Source organism: Maniola hyperantus, chromosome 10, assembly GCF_902806685.2.
Source record: "Maniola hyperantus chromosome 10, iAphHyp1.2, whole genome shotgun sequence".
Taxonomy (NCBI): Eukaryota; Metazoa; Arthropoda; class Insecta; order Lepidoptera; family Nymphalidae; genus Maniola; species Maniola hyperantus.
The window spans coordinates 12,390,533-12,410,093 of NC_048545.1; the positions used below are offsets into that span (position 1 = coordinate 12,390,533).

The 19,561-nt window shown below is 37.9% G+C and overlaps 1 protein-coding gene across 1 annotated transcript in view; it reads left to right on the forward strand.

Annotated features, from left to right (window-relative positions):
* Positions 1-19,561, forward strand: part of chp (leucine rich repeat containing G protein-coupled receptor chaoptin) — a 77,896-nt gene that overhangs the window by 45,304 nt on the left and 13,031 nt on the right. Inside the window, exons 3-11 of the mRNA XM_069501470.1 lie at positions 7,608-7,697; positions 9,167-9,371; positions 12,712-12,882; positions 16,517-16,588; positions 16,950-17,121; positions 17,586-17,688; positions 17,858-18,058; positions 18,176-18,315; positions 19,026-19,064. Coding sequence (XP_069357571.1) covers positions 7,608-7,697; positions 9,167-9,371; positions 12,712-12,882; positions 16,517-16,588; positions 16,950-17,121; positions 17,586-17,688; positions 17,858-18,058; positions 18,176-18,315; positions 19,026-19,064 — 1,193 coding nt within the window. The remainder of the gene's footprint in view (positions 1-7,607; positions 7,698-9,166; positions 9,372-12,711; positions 12,883-16,516; positions 16,589-16,949; positions 17,122-17,585; positions 17,689-17,857; positions 18,059-18,175; positions 18,316-19,025; positions 19,065-19,561) is intronic.

Consider the following 19,561-nt stretch of genomic DNA (forward strand, 5'->3'; position numbering starts at 1 on the left):
TTTCTTTTTGTAGTGTACTTTTCAATAGAAAGAGAAACAAGTGTGTAGTTGTGTATCTACTGCTAGGTACATTTAGGCAAAGATATAAACCTCCAGATATACAAAGCTTCGTAAAAGATTCGTATTTTAACAAGTAAAAAAAAGCTTTCAAAAAACCCCCAACTCGATAAATCATTCACTGCGCATGGTTTAAATTCATATTAATATTTCGAGACGTCAGTTGTGCATGCAAAAATTCCACACTATAATGCTATTTATCAATTTTTGTGATGATTTCTTGTTCTGGCATATGCTAGAGCTAGTGGGAATTCCGATCAAAAATTCCATTAAAGGAGAGTGGATTTTATTAAAACCGCATCGTAATTAGTATTCCGGTTAATTTACAACAAAATTATGTAAAAGGAAGGCCCAACCCAAGATATAAATTTTATCATAATGAAGTTTTGCAAAATTAGGCGGCAACATATAAAAAGCGCGTCGGACGCGGCAGTGCGGCGTATAGATGTGAATTTCGAGCCTTTACAGTGCTAAGCTTTTTAGGCCGCCCTTATGCATTTGTTCAATACAGTGTGACGTGCTTCATTATATTATACAATCCATATTTCCATAGGTACTATTAAAAAAACTCGGGGATTGACATAGGCTACTTTTTATCCCGGAAAATTAAAGAGTTGTCCCACAGGCTATTTGAAACCTAAATCTTAGCGCACGAAGTCGCAAGCGTCATCTAGTACTTAATAAATAAAGAAAAATTGCATTGTAACCAGCTTGCTCTAGTGTGCGAAATTTGCGGTTCTGCGCTGTGATGCGATGCGACACGCTCTGACTCCCCGCTGCCGCTGTGGACCGCCTTACCAAAAATCTTAAAACCTATGTAGCCTGCCGTGCCGTTTCACTGAAAGCAATGCATACCTATAGCGCGCTCAATTACGGTAAAATGACAACTACAATGTCACGATTGCAATCACCTCTGATTGGTTGGCGCTCGCTCACTATTGGCTACAATGCATTGTTGCAACAAGAAGTCCATAAATTCAGCCAGTCACAACAATTAAAGCTTGTAGTATTGATTGATGCAGTTTTTCTGCAATCGACCTGAAGTTTACGTTTTAAAGTAAGGCTACACGATCTGTTTCCGGTGCGTTGCGGTGCCGCACCGCAGTGGACTTTAGAGCCTATCACACGGGTACTACGTTGCCGCTCCGGCAAAAAGTACCCTCCCGCCTCATCTCTCTGGTATGGCACAGCAATTTCTATGTAGGATGATGCAGCGGAGCCACTCAGGCGCCGCATCGCCAACACAACGCATCATATCGCTTCACTCATACGGCAGCGACGCGCGTTGTGTGTGTTTAATACCTTAGACCTTCCCCAAATTTCTCGACTTGCCAAATTAATTCCACTGAGTTCAGCGTTCTTTCACCAAGCGGGGTTTTAGAGTTGCCCATTGTGCTTAGGAGAGGCCGGAAAATTAATTTGTTAACATTTTTTATTTTTAGCTCGACCATTTACGAAACTTCATTGTGGTTTCAGAAATGGAAAATTGTTATAATGTACCTATAATATACGCAAAGAGTCGTTTATTCTCAAAACTGCATCAAATATTCAGAATACATAAAAATAGGTCAGGTGCAAGTTGGATTCGCACAGGAAGGGTTTCACGAACCTTTTCTTAAATTTTCATGGCGGCTATTTTGATAATCTTGTTCTAAAGTCTTCTTATAATAAAAAACATAAGCAAATCTACCTGTTATAAAGTCAATAGAAATAGGAAATTCTGTGAACGACTGATCAATTTACCCAGCAGATTTTTTTGCATCATATTGGAGCCATTTGTTCCGTGGTGGTGACTTTACTTTTCACTCTGTGATGTGGGCCGACTCAGTCTAAATGGTAAAAATCTTTCTCGTCATTATCATTATTTCAGCCTGGGACGTACCTAGGTATATAGGTCTTTCCCAAAGAGTGCCACCACACTCGGTTCTCAGCCTTTCTCATCTCTCTTCATATCGTCCCCATCTCACTGAAGGGCGCTCTACAATACGCTTACTTGTTCGTATGTCGTACTTTAGGATTAACCGGCTCCAGCGACCATCACACTTGTATCAGAAAATCTTTCTGTTAGGCAGAAATCAAGCGCAGATGGCGGGTTGATCCCCCATACTGGTACTTAAAGCGATTTACGTTTCAAGAGAATGTGCAGTGACTCGAAAGAAAACGCTTCGCAAAATTGGATATGAGTTTCGAGCATCAATCGCTGAAGTTTTCCAACATTGATTGCATGGCTGCCTTACTGACATTGAAATGGAAGTCACGATTTGGCAAAGAACTAAATGGAAAAAGGCCTTTCTAAAAGATAGGTTATTGGATAAGAACCCTTAATGCGTAAGTGTCTGTCTATTATCTTTCACTGCCCATCCGTATTTTATCGAGATTTTAGCTTGCATTCCGACAACGGACATAGGCAAAGCCCAAGGGAGGGTTATGTATTTGACCTGTATCAGTGTTGCAAGCGGGGCACTACTTAGCCAACTAAGTAGTTAGGACTATTAGCTTGTCCCAGCGTGCCATTCATTTTCTAAGATTAATGTTTATGACCATAATATCAATTTCTATATTATAGAATACAAAGCTTGTTGCTTTTCAGTTACCATTACATTAGCAGTCGGGTTTATAAGTTATTTAAACTTCATTTACTTACGTCATTTTTTTTGTTTGGCTTTGGGTCATTGATTTACATATTATTAATGTGAACTTAAAGCAATAATTTTTACATTATCTAAAATAAAAGGAAAAGGTGACTGATTGACTGACTGATCTATCAAATTTGTCTGACTGATCTATATAATTATCTATTGAAATTTGGCATGCAGATAGCTTATATCACGTAGGCATCCGCTAAGAAAGGATTTTTGAATTCAAATTCAAGAAATTCAACCCCTAACGGGGTGTAGTCCACACGGATTAAGTCGCGAGCTTAAGCTAGTAATTCAGAAATTATCACTTTATAAAGCTCTGACAGACGGTTGGACGGACAAAATGAATATTCATTCAAATAGACTCAGAGACCTCAGTGGAATTTACAAAGACACTTCAATCTAAAGTAAGATTCTAATTAGAAGCTGTACAAAATGATTTGAATCGCCGGACGTCTGTGCGTAGGCATTTAAAGTTGATTCTATTGAGAAGAAACTCAGCAAGGAATTCAATGGCATAGCCTTTGACAACAGTCACTCCAATAGCTCTACAAAATTACATAGCAAGCATTTAAAGCTTGAAACATACAAAACGCGCGGCGTAACAGAAATTGAACAGTAGGATGTTACGTTGAATGCATAATGTACCTTTGTACGATTTAGTTTCCGTGCATTTACATCTAAATATATAAAAGGAAAAGGTGACTGACTGACTGACTGATCTATCAACGCACAGTTCAAACTACTGGACGGATCGGGCTGAAATTTGGCATGCAGATAGCTATTATGACGTAGGCATCCACCAAGAAAGGATTTTTGATAATTCAACCCCTAAAAGGGTGAAATAGGGATTTGAAATTTGTGTAGTCCACGCGGACGAAGTCGCGAGCATAAGCTAGTACAATATAAGTATTTGGCATCGTGAGCCGGCTTGCTACTCGCCAGTGCGGTTAATGTCATCGACAAGTCATATACCTACCTATTCTCCCAGTGCGCGATTGCGAGACACAAATGTATAAGCAGTTGCAGATCGCATCTAAGCTTGCCACTCGTTCTGCTCTCTCTGGCAAATATGTGAATGCACCATTATAGAAGGAGGTTATATAAAACACGTCACACTGCAAATGCGGCGTCGCGTCGTGACACGTGAAACGCTTCGCTGTTCCTTCAAGAAGCTGCGTTGAACATAATATTATCGCTGCGCTTTATGTGCGTTTAGGCTTTAACGTAATAAAGGTTACTTTGGGGACAGTAACGCTTCGAACATGAACTGAATACTTTTTCTACGCTAACAACTTTTTTGTGTTGTTTCGGATTGACTATGCTGCGTAGGCCCTACTGGCCGCTACAGCGTCACCGGGGGGGTTGGCGAGCGCGAAGCTTCGCCCGGGGGTGAGCCCTAGGGCTCGAAGAAATAATTCAAGAGGTCGGGGGGAAACGTCCTCCTCAGGCCGCCTCCTATGAGGCTCGGATCACGGTTTAGGATGACGTTGGGATGGGTGGAGTTATTGGACTACTGGTTAGTCCGTACGCCCCCGAGGCCGTGGCGTGTAAGTCCACGTCCGGGTGACATTAGAAATCTCGGACCTCGTCTTCGCCAGCGAAGACGCTGAGCAACAACTGGCATCAACATTTTGTAAAAGAAAATGTTTGTATAAATAATTCAGGACGTCACCAGAAAATCCTGATAATGTATCTACGTCAGTAAAATTCGTTTTGCAAATTGACGACAGACTTTAAAAATAAAAGGGTCTTCGGATCGTTTTTTATTGCATTTGTATTTTGCTCTTAGGCTCAAGGCATATTGCGGTAAACTCAAAGTGACGCGACGCGTTTTTATGGAGTTTTCTTCACTTTATCTCCGCCATGTTACTAAAACTGTTATTGCTGTTTTGTAAGAAATAATTTTACAGTGAATTCAAGTGTTGATTTAGCGTTGTTTTGTCTTACTTCTTCTAAATCAGTATCCATATTATAATTGCGAAAGTGTGTTTGTTTGTTTGTTGGTTTGTCCTTCAATCACGTCGCAATGGAGCAACAAATCAACGTGATTTTTTGCATGGATATATTTAAAGACATAGGGTACTTTTTATCCCGGAAAATCAAAGAGTTCCCATGGGATTTAAAAAAAAAACATAATTCCACGCTGACGAAGTCGCAGGCATCAGCTAGTAAGTAGATAAAATAGAAACTGACTGACTGGCTTACCTACATTATTATTATCAACCTACAACCAAACTGCTGGAAATAGAGCCTTGCGATTTTACTATGTAGATTATTTTCATAACATAGATCGCTGTGAAGATTTTCAAAGATTCCACCCGAGTCGGCTAGTCTGTACGTACTAACACGGTGCGGGCGAGCGCGGTTAACGTGCGGGTGTGCGGGGCGTCCCCACGCTCATACCCCGATAGCCATTTTGACCAGTCGCGGACAATATAATATGTAGGTACATGACCTTCAGACTATGATAATGGGTAAAATTGAGGGAAAGAGAAGCGTCGGTAGAAGAAGAAAGTCGTGGCTTAGGAACATTCTAGAATGAGACTGGGATAGCCAACGTAGCACTACCTACTTCTCCGTTTGACGAAAAAAAGTTTCGGCGGAAGAGATGAGGGCCAACCTCTAATAGAGGAGAGGCACAAGAAAGGAAACGAGTTAAAGTTTCATTTACTTTGTGACATTTAAAAAACTGCACCGAATTGAGAACCTCCTCCTTTTCTGGAAGTCCGAGTGCTCTGAAGAGTCTGAGAAGTAGGAGTGCTCTGAAGAGCTTTTTGACCTCATTCCACCCTCCTTTTTCTACAACCGCACCGCGCGCCACCGTAAGGAATTTCACCCTCACCCCCTGGGTGTCTGGTGCACTTCGACCGTCCGCTGTGCCAGATCCTTCTTTCCACTCACATGCAAACCGTGGAACCAACTCCCATCGGCGGTGTTCCCACTAGATTACAACATGGGGTTATTCAAGGGGCGGACTAACAAAATAATTTCTAAAAGGCCGGCAATGCATCAGCGGTTCTTTTGGTAATCACTTAACATCAGGTGACCCGCCTGCTCGTTTGCTAGCTATCTCTATTTAAAAAAAGTTGGTTAAAAAACACGCGTAGGTACCTTCGCTTGGCTCTGCCGCAATGTGCTTTGAGTCACTTGTAGTGTAGTGGGTTAGCAGAAAATGTTCCTGCAAATCGACAACGGTAAAGTTATCAAACATTGCAGCCACAAGCTTTGCAGCTATTGCAAAGCTTTGACCAACATCGAAATTAAAGTGGCCGAGTTTGATAACTTGCCTAACAGTACCCGTAGTACAAGATTTTACGTCTCACCAAACGAAACCAAATTCGAGAGTCGAAATACTTCCGCGTTACAGTAAAATGGACCTAAACAGCTTTGAATTGAAGTCAAATATTCAATGCCACTGATTTTAATTTCGCAATGGTTCCGCTTGGAGCGCTGGCTGTAGAAGTGTAGACAAACTTGAGCATTAAAACAAGGCTTTTAAGATCCAGTTTACTGTAACGGGGAAGTATTTCGACTCTCGAATTTGGTTTGGTTTGGTGAGACGTAAAATCTTGTACTACGGGTGCTGGTTACGAACATCGGCAACGTTTGTGTTTCCAAAATGGAGTTTGTTTACTTGTGACGTAATATTTGCATGCGTCATACGGACGTGTGTTTTTGATGATTTTTACGTCTGGGTCTGTCAGTGTTACGAAAGTTAGAAACTGCACAGCAATTCAAAGACAACGTCTCCCTGGCGCAGTGGTAAGCACTGTGGTCTTGTAAATGGAAGTTCCCGGGTTCGATTCCTGGCAGGGGCAATATGCTTGGAAAATTATAAGTACTTTCTAATTCGCCTCTGGTTTGGTTTGGTGGGAGGCTTCGGTCAAGGCTAGTTACCACCCTACCTGCAAAGCCGTGCTGCCAAGCGATTTAGCGTTCCGGTACGATGCCGCGCAGAAACCAATCAGAGGTATGGGCTTAATAAAACTGCCATACTCCTTCCAAGTTAACCCACGTCCATCTTAGATTGTATCATCACTTACCTACCATCAGGTGAGATCGCAGTCAAGGGCTAACTTGTATCAGAATAATAAAATTAACGTAGTGTAACATTCTGTGGTACAGTACGCGGCAGAAAATAATGTACATCGACATTTACAAAGAGGTAGCGGTTTTGTAGAGCACTGTCTCTGTCATTGAGACCGACAAAACGTCACATAGGTACGAGTGACAGAGACAACGCTCTACAAAGCCGAAAAGTCATAAAGTACTAAAGGTACATTATTTTCTGCCTTGTACTGTTTGTTATAGGTAGTAGGGTATACGAGAGAAAATACACCACCAAAAATGACTACTCAACAACAATTATTGTTGTATTCATGACAAGACTAAAAGCACGGTAATGTTATCATACAGTATTGTAGCTCGGCCGTATCGCTGAAATAAATACCTATAGCAGCGCGGTACGTAAACATGCGATAGGGCTGCCCGCCTTTCCAGGTAATTTAAAATCTCTGGATGCGTTAATGAAGAATTCATGTAACCAAAAACAGCACAATATTTCTTACTCGTCATACTAAATATGACTTCATACAAACGGTATGTACCGTTTGTATGAAGTTGGAATACTGTATCTATAATATTACCGTGCTAAAAGTAAGACCAATGAGACGAGATAAAGAATGTAATCAAATGATAATCAATGACAACATTATTACGTACGAGAGTCATCTTCTCCTTATCTCTCTTACCTTTGGGCACCCTCCGACATGATGGACCGACGATATAAAGAGGGTGGCGGGAAGTGGTTGAGGAGCGGGTGTGGTGGTGCTTATTAGGGAAGTCCTATGTCCAGCGGTGGACGTCCACAGCTGACGATGATGATTAATGAATTTGTTTTTGTTTCAGGGTTTGATGGCGGTAATTAAGTTTGCGTACACCATAGTGGTGGTATCCTTCCTGTTAATGATATGGGCATCCATTGCAAGGGCGTTAGAAGTGAGTATCTAAGTTTCTTTATTAGGGTTCCGTACCTTAAATGGAAAAAGGAACCCTTATGGGATCACTTTGTTATCTGTCTGTCAGTCTGTCAAGAAACCTATGTATATGGTAATTCCCGTTGACCTAGAATCATGAAATTTGGCAGGAAGGTAGGTCTTATAGCAGACATGAGGGAAAAATCTGAAAACCTTGAATTTGTGGTTACATTACAAGAAAAAAATTAAAATGTGTTCATGAGCAAATGTCGCTATTTTCAACTTTCAAACCAAGATTGCTATACCAAGTGGGGTATCATATGAAAGGGCTTTACTAGTACATTTTAAAACAGGTTTTTATTTATTTTTAGGCATAATAGTTTTCGATTTATCGTGCAAAATGTCAACAAAATACTTTTGTAGTACGGAACCCTCAGTGTGCGAGTCTGACTCGCACTTGGCCGGTTTTTACCATAATCCGGTTGGTTGAATAGGTATTCAAATAGGAATCACACTCCATTTGTATGAAGGGCGCTTCAAAAACACTCCTCTTAATAAATTTAGAAAAAAAACTTGACATTAAGAAAGCATTAGAATTTTTAATTACTGTCTGTTCGTCGTAACTTGACGCGTGAGAAATCCGAGTATGTTGGCACCATTGCTTGTTTGCTTTATTCCTTAGACTTTAGAGTTTATTATTGTGTGATTTGCAATAGTGCCAACATATTACTCACGCGACAAGTTGCCTGCATGTGTGAGATCAATCTAAAATAGAGAAGCAGGAATTGATTCATTCACATGACACAACTGAACCACATAACATCACTACTATATGGCATCAATGCTTAGATGAATGATTACCTCTATGCATCAATGTTTTACGATTTGACATTAGCTAATGTGAAAACGTGTTGTTTGATTAAAAATCTGACTGTAGATATACTTATCTCGATCACGTTTCGATCCCAGACTTCTAACTTTTCGGAATTATGGAGTTTCGGGCGCACCTCTAACTTTTAGGATTTATGTGCGTTGGCAGAGGAAAAACATGTTGAGGAAACCTGCATGCCTGAGAGTTTTCCATAATGTTCTCAAAGGTGTGAAATCTCCCAATCTGCACTTTGCCACCGTGGTGGACTATTATTAAACCCTTCTTATTCTGACAGGAGATTCGTGCTCCGGTAATGGGTTGATGATGATGATAGGCAAAATCAGCGGGAACTCAGTGTCTCACACTGAATGATAGCCACCAAGCTCATTTGACATTTATTTATTTCATTGAAGGTTTTCTACGAAAAAATAATTTGGTATCACTCATTGAAGCAGCAACGTAGAACCAATCAATGTCGAATGAGCACGGTGGGTATCATTCAGTGTTAGACACTGAGTAAGCGAATAACCCCGCTGTTCTTCAGTGGCTATCATTCAGTGTTAGATACTGAGAAAGCCCCCCGCTGTTTTTCACTTTTCCACAATGTATTTTGTTTCCAGTTACACGTAGACACAGGCCACCCACCATGCCTGTTCCAAGCGCTCTGCACATGTTCCAAGCCAGCTGGTGACCTCGGCATCGTGACCTGCAAGTACGTGCCCATCCTGCGGGTGCCAGCTGCAGTAAACAGCTCCAAGGTCTTTACGCTGCAACTCACTGGCAACAAGATTAGAGATCTAGAACCTCAGTTCTTTCAAGCTACCGGTGAGACTGATTAAGAATTTACTTACTTTTACACGACTATAGATAGTATTGTAGGAAACCTGTGATAGTCTAGTGGTTAAGACGTCCGGAGGTTGGGGGTTTGATCCCGGGCACGGAACTTTTCGGAGTTATGTGCGTTTTGAGTAATTAAAATAGGTAAATCACTTGTTTCAACGATGAAGGAAAACATCGTGAGGAAACCTGCATGCCTAAGAGATGAAATGAAACAGTTTTCAGAGCGTCTGTCCGTCTATTTGCTAGCTTTTCACGGCCCAACAGTTTAACCGATTTTGATGAAATTTGGAACAGAGTTAGCTTACAACCGGGGGACGGACATAAGGCTAGTTTTATCCCGGAAAATTAAAGAGTTCCCGCGGGATTATAAAGGGCCCATCCACTTGACCGATTTATAAGAAATTTGCTACAGAGGGAGCTTCTGTCTCGGAAATTGACATAAAGACAATTTTTCTTCCCGAAAAAGAGTTCCCACGGGATTTTAAAAGAACTAAATTCACGCGACGAAGTCGCGGGAATCATCACCTATACAATACATGAAGGTTTTTGTAAAATATTATGTTCAAGTAAATCTAATTGAGTAAAGCTAGCGAAATATACAAAAAAATTGAGATCTTTTATTTTAGTAGGTAAAAATGTTTTGAATATTCCTGCTTGAAAAAATAACAATTATTCTGCTAACGTAATTATTATAAACGAACTCGTAAAATGAAATCGACGAATGGCTTATTTTTAACGGAATTTTAAAAATGCGCCATCATTACTCTCATTAGGAAGAATACCGTAAAAAGGACAAATTGATGAATTTTATCAGGTACCGAATATAGGAGGATAGATAACAGGAATAAATGCCGGTTACAGTGGACGATCTGAATAATGAAAGGGAACCTCATGACATGCCCCATTAGGGGGATTGGACGTCTCTATCAGCATTGACGTACTTGCAGCTATTGGCCGAATTCATCATGCAGTAAATTAGTGATTACATAGATATTATATCACTGCTATATTTGTGTCGGGATTCATCTGTTGATTAATCGGGGTTTTCTGTCTAAAAATTCTAAGTAGCAGCTTGAAATCAGGGATTTGGTAGTATTATAACCCCATGCTGCCATTAAGTAAAAAGCCGTTAAGTGCAAAAATATCTCTAGCTATCTTGGCTGCCTATTAGATACGACGTCTGCCTCCTCATCGGAGTTTGGGGGTTCGATCCCGGGCACGCACGCACCTCTAACTTTTCGACTTGCTTTAACGGTGAAGAAAAATGTCGTGACACCTGCACGCCTGTGAGTTCTCCATAATTTTTTAATGGTGTGTGAAGTTTGCTAATCTGCACTTGGCCAGCGTGGTAGACCATGGCCAAAACCCTTCTCATTTTGAGAGGAGAACCCTACTCTGAGCCCAATTCTTTATTTGAGCAAGATCCAAATTGATTTCATCCACTGCATCAGCTGATGATGATGATGATCTTAGGTTGCCACATTAATTAATTCCAGTCAAAAGCGAACCAATATACTCGCACGTAGTTTAAATCAAAGTATTTCATAGTAGCCCGTAGTCATTTTACAGTACAATAGATGGGTATATACAGGCCATGTTTAAAAAAAACATTGCAGATTTATGTACGGTCGCCGTGAATAGTGGAAGAGTACATCGTAGCCCACTGGGGAAATTGGTTGTTTCAATCAAAATAAAGTCTCGTTGTTTATGTTATGGATTTTTATGTGCTCTATTTTTCGTTGGGAGTTCTCTTGCATATTTAATTTACTGCTGCTTTGTGGTCTTGCTGGGTGTGTACAGTTGTACACCGATAAATGTAAATGAGTATTTTTTAAGGACCGACTACCGAGCATTTTTTGGATTTCTTATGGGAATAATTTATAATTTCTTGATCTGGACTGGTGTTATGGATTGGAGGCTTAAGCCGTGTTTAGTTACCACTTACTCACCACTAGGACCTTACCGGCACAGACGGGCTTTCAAGCAATTTATAGTTCCGGAACCATACCGCGTAGCAAACCAATCGATTTGGGTTATGGGTCTAATAATATTGCCTTATCTAACTTTGTCTATGGGTCTTATTATATTGCCTTCTCAACTAACTTGCTTCCATCTTAGACTGTATCACCCAATTTAGCTCCTACATAATATTATGTCAATTGGGGCCGATTCTCTTGTACACAATGTCTAAACTAAACTAAATTAACAGGTCTAAATCTAGTGCTATTCTTTTCCGCAAGCAACATTATGAAAGGATTTAGATGCAATAGATTTAGACGTGTCATTTTAGTTTAGTTTAAAGATTGTGTACAACGGAATTGTGTCAAGCGTAAAATTGTATAATTAATTATTTGGCTAAATAAAGAATTAAAAAAAAAATAGCCACAATAGCTACCGTGTCATTGAATAAAGAAAATGTTGTAATTACGTACACTTTCGTAGTTATTACGTCATTTTATTTTTAACCTCGGTTATATATACTATTTTGTGCTGACTTAGCTCAAAGTCAAAATTTAATTATTTTGAAGCAAAGCAAACAGTTTGCATCTAAAATCTAGGTACGCTAGCTTGCTTATTCCAACCAACGTACATTTTGGTACGATCTCTTAATTAACTGTTCAAACAAGAGGCAGGTGGTCGTGACAGCACAATCTCGGTGACAAACTTTGATAGTGTTCGCTTTACCGAAATACCTACTGCTTCAATTTAGTTAGTTGGGTCACTACAGTTTCACGGTTTTGGAAACAAATAAATCAGCGCCACCTCTTAGATACTAATGAACGACCCGTTTGAAATCCAGACGTCACTGAGGTTGCATTGGTACTAAAGCACCACTGAGTCGGTGCCATTTTGATATAGCCCTGTCCATAAGAAGTAATATAATGTCAATGGTTGAAGGAGATTTAGGGTATTGTTGTAAGGTTTAGGATGGTTTTAGTTACAACACCTTCAATTTCGTAAACCCTTCTCACCTTCCTATGAATTGTTAAACTGTACTGATCTAAGTCTACGGTCACTGGCAAACACCACTTTCATCCAGTTACCACAGCAGTGATCATCTGTTCTATCACTTTCAGATCATTGTCTTCAAGATTTCCCATTTTGGATAATTGTGATATTTAGTTTATTTTATAAGTTTAGAATAAATAAGTAGGTATGTAGGTACCTATTCACTTCTTGATCACCAGAATTAAATCGTTCTCAAACACAACAATTATTATAAAATAATCCTGTATATTTTTTAAATATTTTTTAAACCTTACTCTTTTTTCAATCTCATGAACGATTTTTTTGTCTTAAATCTCTTCACTTTTGGGAATTCCAGGTTTATACAGGCTAGCAATAAATCAAAACCCGCTGGAGAGCATCCATGAAGAAGCATTTTACGGGCTCGACAACACGCTTTGGGAGTTGGAACTGAAGCAAGACAGACTGACGGAGGTGCCTAGTCGTGCATTGAGATACCTTCAGAAGCTGCGACTGCTTGATTTAACAGGTAACAAAGAATAATCTACCAGCACTAATACCTAATATTAAAGTTAAGGGACCTAAAAGTAAGACCAATTAGTATAAGAGTAAGGACCAAATAATAAGACGAAGCTCAATCATATAGGAGGACTAAATCCGAAAGATACATAGTTTAGAATTCCATTCATTAGACTATTGACATAATCTACCTTCTAGATTACGCTTAGGTTTGCTTTGAAGGAAACAACGATCTCTATCCGTCGTCGATCATCAACCAATACACGTCCATTACTCGACATAGAAATGTTTCTTGTAGGGACATCCGAATGCCGTAGTCTTGCGCGGCGCCGCCTGGATCCAGCGGCTCCCTGCGACTCATATTTTGATGTCGTCTGATCAACTAATAGGGGTTTGCTAACGTTGCGTTTTCCGGCACAAGGTCTCTATTCCACCACCTTAGGACCCCGACGTCTATTTATTTTTGAAACTATGTGCCAAAATTATGGGTTAAATAGCCCTATAGGGTTACTCTGGTTCTTTTACGGATCTCCTCATTTCTTATTTGATTATGATCAAATGATGGAGGGGACTACCTCAGGTCCTATGGGTAGGATGACTAGGAACTACAAAAGGATTGCTACTTGATGTCACCAGCAATTCTTGAAAAAAGAATTAACTTTAAGAAAATGTCGTTAAAAATATCCTAAAACACATAGATCCTTCATGAAACACATACTAGGCCATACAAAGAGCCTAGCTATGTACGCAAAGACCCAAAGGAATTTAATAAGGAAATATTAAATCAGCCATATTGGCCTCTTCAATAAACGATCTAAGTCAACGTACTTCACTAATTGATTGGTTCATTTAAAATTCCTTCAACTTAGCATATTCGTAATACTGTTTGCTTAATTCTTGCTTTGATTTTTTTTAATAATCTTTTTCCTCTTTCGGCTTATATACAGAAATTTGATTAAACATTGAGCTCCTTTGTTTTCGGTCAGTTTTTTTAAATTGTTCAAATGCGGACATTGATATTAATAGTAGGTAGGTATCAATACTTATAATAAAACTGTAACAGGTCAAATTCTGTACATTGAAGATATTTTGAAATTTTTTTTTCGAGGGCACTCTATAATCGATACTGAACCCAAAACTGTAATTTTTTTCATTTTTGTCTGTCTGTCTGTCTGTCTGTCTATCTGTCTGTCTGTCTGTCTGTCTGTCTGTCTGTCTGTCTGTATCACGGCTGCGCATCACGCTGAAACTACTGAATGGATTCCAATGAAACTCGGTACGATTTGAGGTCATACTATGAGGAAGAACATAGGATACTTTTTATCCCGAAATTCAGCATGGTTCCCGTAGGAGAGGGGATGAAAGTTAAAATGTATACTGAGTTGTAATTTATTAACGCGTAGTCCGATTTCATTCATTCTTTTTTTGTTAGAAAGGGGATATTTTAAATATTGTTCCGTAAATATTTCAAGGTCATCGGTTTTTAACCGACTGTCAAAAAGGAGGTGGTTCTTTTTACCACATCGATTTTTTCGAGGTTTCTGGACCGATTTGCAAATATTTTTTTTAAATCAACAAAAAAAGTTTACGTCATGGTCACATAAACAATTCTGAATTCAACTCCTTAATCCTTATGCTGCAGGGTTACTGCCCGCCTGAGTTATCAAGATTCAGGAAGTTTTCATAGTGAATTCATATTGTAGGTACCAAGCAACGACAACAATCCCGAAAAATCAGAGAGTTCCCGCGGGATTTTAAAAAACGTAAATCCACGCGGACGAAGTCGCAGGAATCAGCTAGTTAAGCAATAAAATTTGCAGCACCAGTGCAAGCCAATGCATTGTCGCTGTTTTAAAATGTGTTTAATTCGCCCTTTGAATAACCCCATATCAAAATATATTGGGATCACTGCAAAAGGGAGTTGTTTTAATAAAATATTTTTTATTTCAAGATATTGTGGCCCTCTTTCGATATATGTATTTAAATGTGTACGTAGGTTTAAAATTCCTGAGGCAAATCAGTGAGAGAGAATCTTCGACAGCGTACTGTCAAAGTTGAGCAAGGAATAAAAGTGCTTTAGAAATAAATAGAATGCAGAAATTCTGTAGAAAAGCTAAGCTACTCGTAGATGCAAAATTCTTTTAAATTCCTTGCTATTTATTTTGAGCAAGATTTATTTCATACTGTTGAAAACCGACAAATTTCTTTACTTAGCTTTGCTTTCGTTTATTTGTTTAAAACCTTGCCATGGATTATTATCACTTCTATGATGAGTTGCAACTTGCAACTCGTATTGTGAAACTTCGCACAAAAAATATGCTTCAAATTAATACAATACAATGTAAACTCCAAATAACTTCTTAATCATGGTGCCACAGGGCATTATTGGCCACTTAAATCACGAAGACTTAGGATCACTCTAGGATACCTATCCATAGTAAAGATATTAGAATTCGTCTTACTAAATATAATAGTACATAGTCACATCTATCCTATAATGATAACATTACTGTAGGAAAAATAAACCTAGTTTTTATGATAAACTAGCTGCCCCGGCGAACTTCGTACCGCCTAACATCGATTATTTTTCAGGAAATTTTTAAAAAAATTCTCTCCGTAAGAACCATCAAGGAATATTATAAAAAAGAATAAGCGAAATCGGTTCATTTGTTCTCGAGATTTGTGATCAGCAACACATTCAGCGATTCATCTATACTATTATAATATAAAGAGGTAATGTCGTTAAGTTTGTTTGTAGGGGGTAATCTTTGGAACTACTGAACCGATTTTAAAAATTCTTTCACCAGTAGAAAGCTACATTATTCCTGAGTGACATAGGCTATACGGGATCTTTAAAAACCTAAATCTACGCGGGCGAAGCCGCGGGGATCAGCTAGTTTTTATATATAGAGATAAATATTTAATACTAATTTTTCTTCGTCAACTTAACGTTCGTGTTATCTAGGGAGTTAGGGACGGTTCGCCCTGGCACCGTCAGAAAGTATACAACTTATTATTTTTAGCTCTCAAACTGATAATCTGTAAGTAATGCCTGCGTGTTTCTCGTATTCTAGTGTATCGATTTCGATCTATGTTGAACCAACTTTCATGTAAACGAGTCAATAGTTTTATCACAATTATTAATCAAACCAACAAAAAATACAATTTTATAATATCTCCTTTTCTGGGTCTTATTTCTCATTGCTGAAGGTTGTCACCTCTTTACTTTCACAATCATAATTTATTTTATAAGAGTTCAGGCTGCAAGTCAGATTAGAATAGCGTTAAAAATAAGATATAAAAGGAAAATATATTCGAAAAATTCCTCTACAACCCGTGATGATGCAATATAAACTGCGAAATAATGAATTCGAAAAAGTTTTGCTTGTTTAAATTGGGAGGTAGAGCAGCTTTACGCGGAAGCATATTTTTAGAATTTATTTCTATCGCCTTTATTTTATGAAAATACGAACAACGGCGAAAAGATTTTAATGCTTTTTGTTTTGGAAAATGTGGAACTAAGGGAAGCCATAAATATTGTTATCAGCTGTAGTGAAGTGAAAAAAATTTAGTCTTATGTCCTCGATCTTCAGGGGCTATTTCGTTAAGTTTTACACTACGAAACATTTCCCAAAAATAAACAGTTATGATGGTGGTGGTGGTGGTGGTGGTGGTGGTTATGGTGGAAACTAGTCGGGCTAACGTCGACTTCACACGTGGGTACAGCCGGGACAGATATTATTTAGAGTTATGGTGGTCTTATCATCTCCATCAGCGGCGTATCATACCCGATTTAGTGCTTGAATTCGTCATTCCGGTTGGTTACCGATGTTACCCGATGAAAAAATAGTTTGACTGTTATTTGTTTGCTGTTCATTCGATACTTTCCATAGTATACATACTAACTAAATCATTACTTTATTACTAAACAATAATAAGTGTTACTCCTGAATTTCCTACGGGCTTTTTATCAGTAGGATCCAAATCGGTCGTAGAATTAACTGTACCTAGTAATAGGCATACCTATACAATTTTTTTATAAATTAATTTAGTTGCTTTTAGATACATAACACTAAGTGGCAAAACCGTTTCAGCTTCTCCTTGGAGACAATCAGCTCACATTGATTCCTTACGAGGAGCTTTCCCCGCTGCGACTGTTACGTGTTTTGGATCTTTCCAATAATCTTATCAAGCAGATACCTCCGGCTCACGATTTGAACGGTGTCAAACTGTCACTGGATCTTTTGAAGTAAGTGCATCATCTAATATGTATATACCTACCAAAGAATCAGTTTTGGGTCAATAATAAAAGATAAATTGTATTATCCTTCATACTTTTATAGTAACTCAATAAGAGTAAATATTAACATCAATGTATTTTTCTTACTTAATATGACTAATTTTACATTTATAGGCTTCCGTATCTAAACGATGCTAGCGAGACCCTAATACTAAGCTTCCACTGTCCGTCTATCTATCCACCCGTCTGTCTATCCGTATGTTTGTCTGCCAGCGGGCTGTATCTCATAGGCAGAGACTTGAAATTTTAACAGTTTGTATTTCTATTGCCACTATAACAACAAATAAAAATTTCAAAATCACCGCTATACAAATTAAAAATCTTATACGATGGTACGAAACCCTTCGTGTGCACTTGCCCGGCCTTTTTTATATACTTTTAAGGGGTGTCATTGAAACTATTTTGATTTTTAGATTGGATGAGAACAATATAAGGATTATATTACCGGGCTCTTTCAAGCATTTCAACATTTTGAACACCACAACCCTTGATGGAAATCCAATATACTCGATCAGAGTAAGTTTCATATAGATATCTAAACATGTTTTCTCAGTTCTAATAAGAGAAAGTTCTATCAAATCAATAATATCAATCCAGGAATGTATATAGATTACATTGTTTTATAAAACAATTGCCGTTTAGTAAGTTATTTAGGAGAGTTAGAACTTCTCTTGTAAAATTTCAGGAAGACGCATTCCGCAATGCAAAGATCAAAACGTTATCCCTCCGGGACTGTGGCATATCAGATCTATCTCCAGCATCCTTCGCCGGCCTCGAGAATAGCCTGCAGTACCTAGATCTTTCGGAGAATAACTTGACAATGATTTCCAAATTCATGCTGAACAAATTGGATTCGTTGCGGTTCTTGAACCTGAGAGAGAATAGGGTAATTAATGACATTCATATACTTATACAAAATAATATATCAACATAGTGCGCTAGAAATGAATATACAATAGCGCCTATAAACAAAATCTAACGTGGATTTAATATTCTATTTCAGGTGGACACCAACTTATTAGCAACGAACAGCCCACCAGAACAGTATCAATCACCAGCAGTTAACCATTTTCAATACAAACTATTTTTTCTGGACATCAGCGGATCTTCTTCTTTGGAAATGAGCTTACAAGACGTTAGGAGGTTCGTATCGGAGAGAACTGAATTTAAACAACATTGACAAAATAGAACAAAAATAATTTAAATAGTTGTAACTGTAGAATAGAAGCGATACTAACAATCCATATAAAATTTACACAACCTAAAAACTGTTTCCAGTTGTTCCGATTATAACTAGAAGGTGAAGAATTTGTAGCTGTGATAAGTACTACTTAAGTATATTTTTTAGCTTGTAATTGATCTGTATTTTGGCAATAGTCGTCGTTTGTTAAAATTTTGGGGAAAAATTTCGATTGGTTTTAGTTAGACTCCCATGGCTTGGTCAACAAAGATGATGAAATGGTTTTATATTGTAAAAAGAAACATTATTACTTGCTTTATCTTAGTAAAGTTAATAAAAATCCGCCTAGTAAAAATTTTAAGAATTTCTTTTTTAATTTTTATAACAATTTTAATCTTTTCCCCTTCACTTTTACTCGTTTCTCCACCTGCATGCAATATAGCACTATAACGTATACTTGAACATATTTAGATTTCAAATTTTTATAGAATAGGTAATTATAGTTTTCTTAACTTTTTACAAATACTTTTTTGTGCGTGGATTTTTTTTTAGTAAATACTTACGTAATAATAGCACAGCTTGAACATTTATACATTTTTGTAGGTCGATAATGTAAAGATTTTTCTATAGAAATTTAGCTTCGTACAAGACTGCTATTACATTTTTATTGCAGAAACCAGTCAGACATTGAATTTTGCCGCTATCAAAGCAAGTAAGTTACGGTATGTTATTTGTACCAACTCGAGGCTTTTTCCGTTGTATATCACTTTGTTAATGGCAACTTAGATGTCGTAGAACTGCTTTTTATTGTTAAATGCAGTTACATTTTGCACGTTTTTATATTTTCTTTAAATAATATATCTAGTTTCTATTAATATTTATCATAAAACATGAATGTCTTTGCTACTATTATTATTAGACAATTTGTGTTCTAAGTTTGTTTTACATACTTTCTTCTTGTAATTAATTCTTACATTTAAATACCTCTAATTTATTTTGTTTCTACAAATAATCATTTACAACACTATCACCGACATGTTCTTTAGAAAACTTTAGATTGTTGATTCGTTCAAATCATCTATTAATGTTTTTTTGTTATATTTCTGCTTTAACTTGAGTTAAAATGATGCGTTGGATATTCATTTGTCTATTACTTTTGTTATGGTAATGAATTATTTAGTTATTGTCGTATTTAGAATATTGACCAAA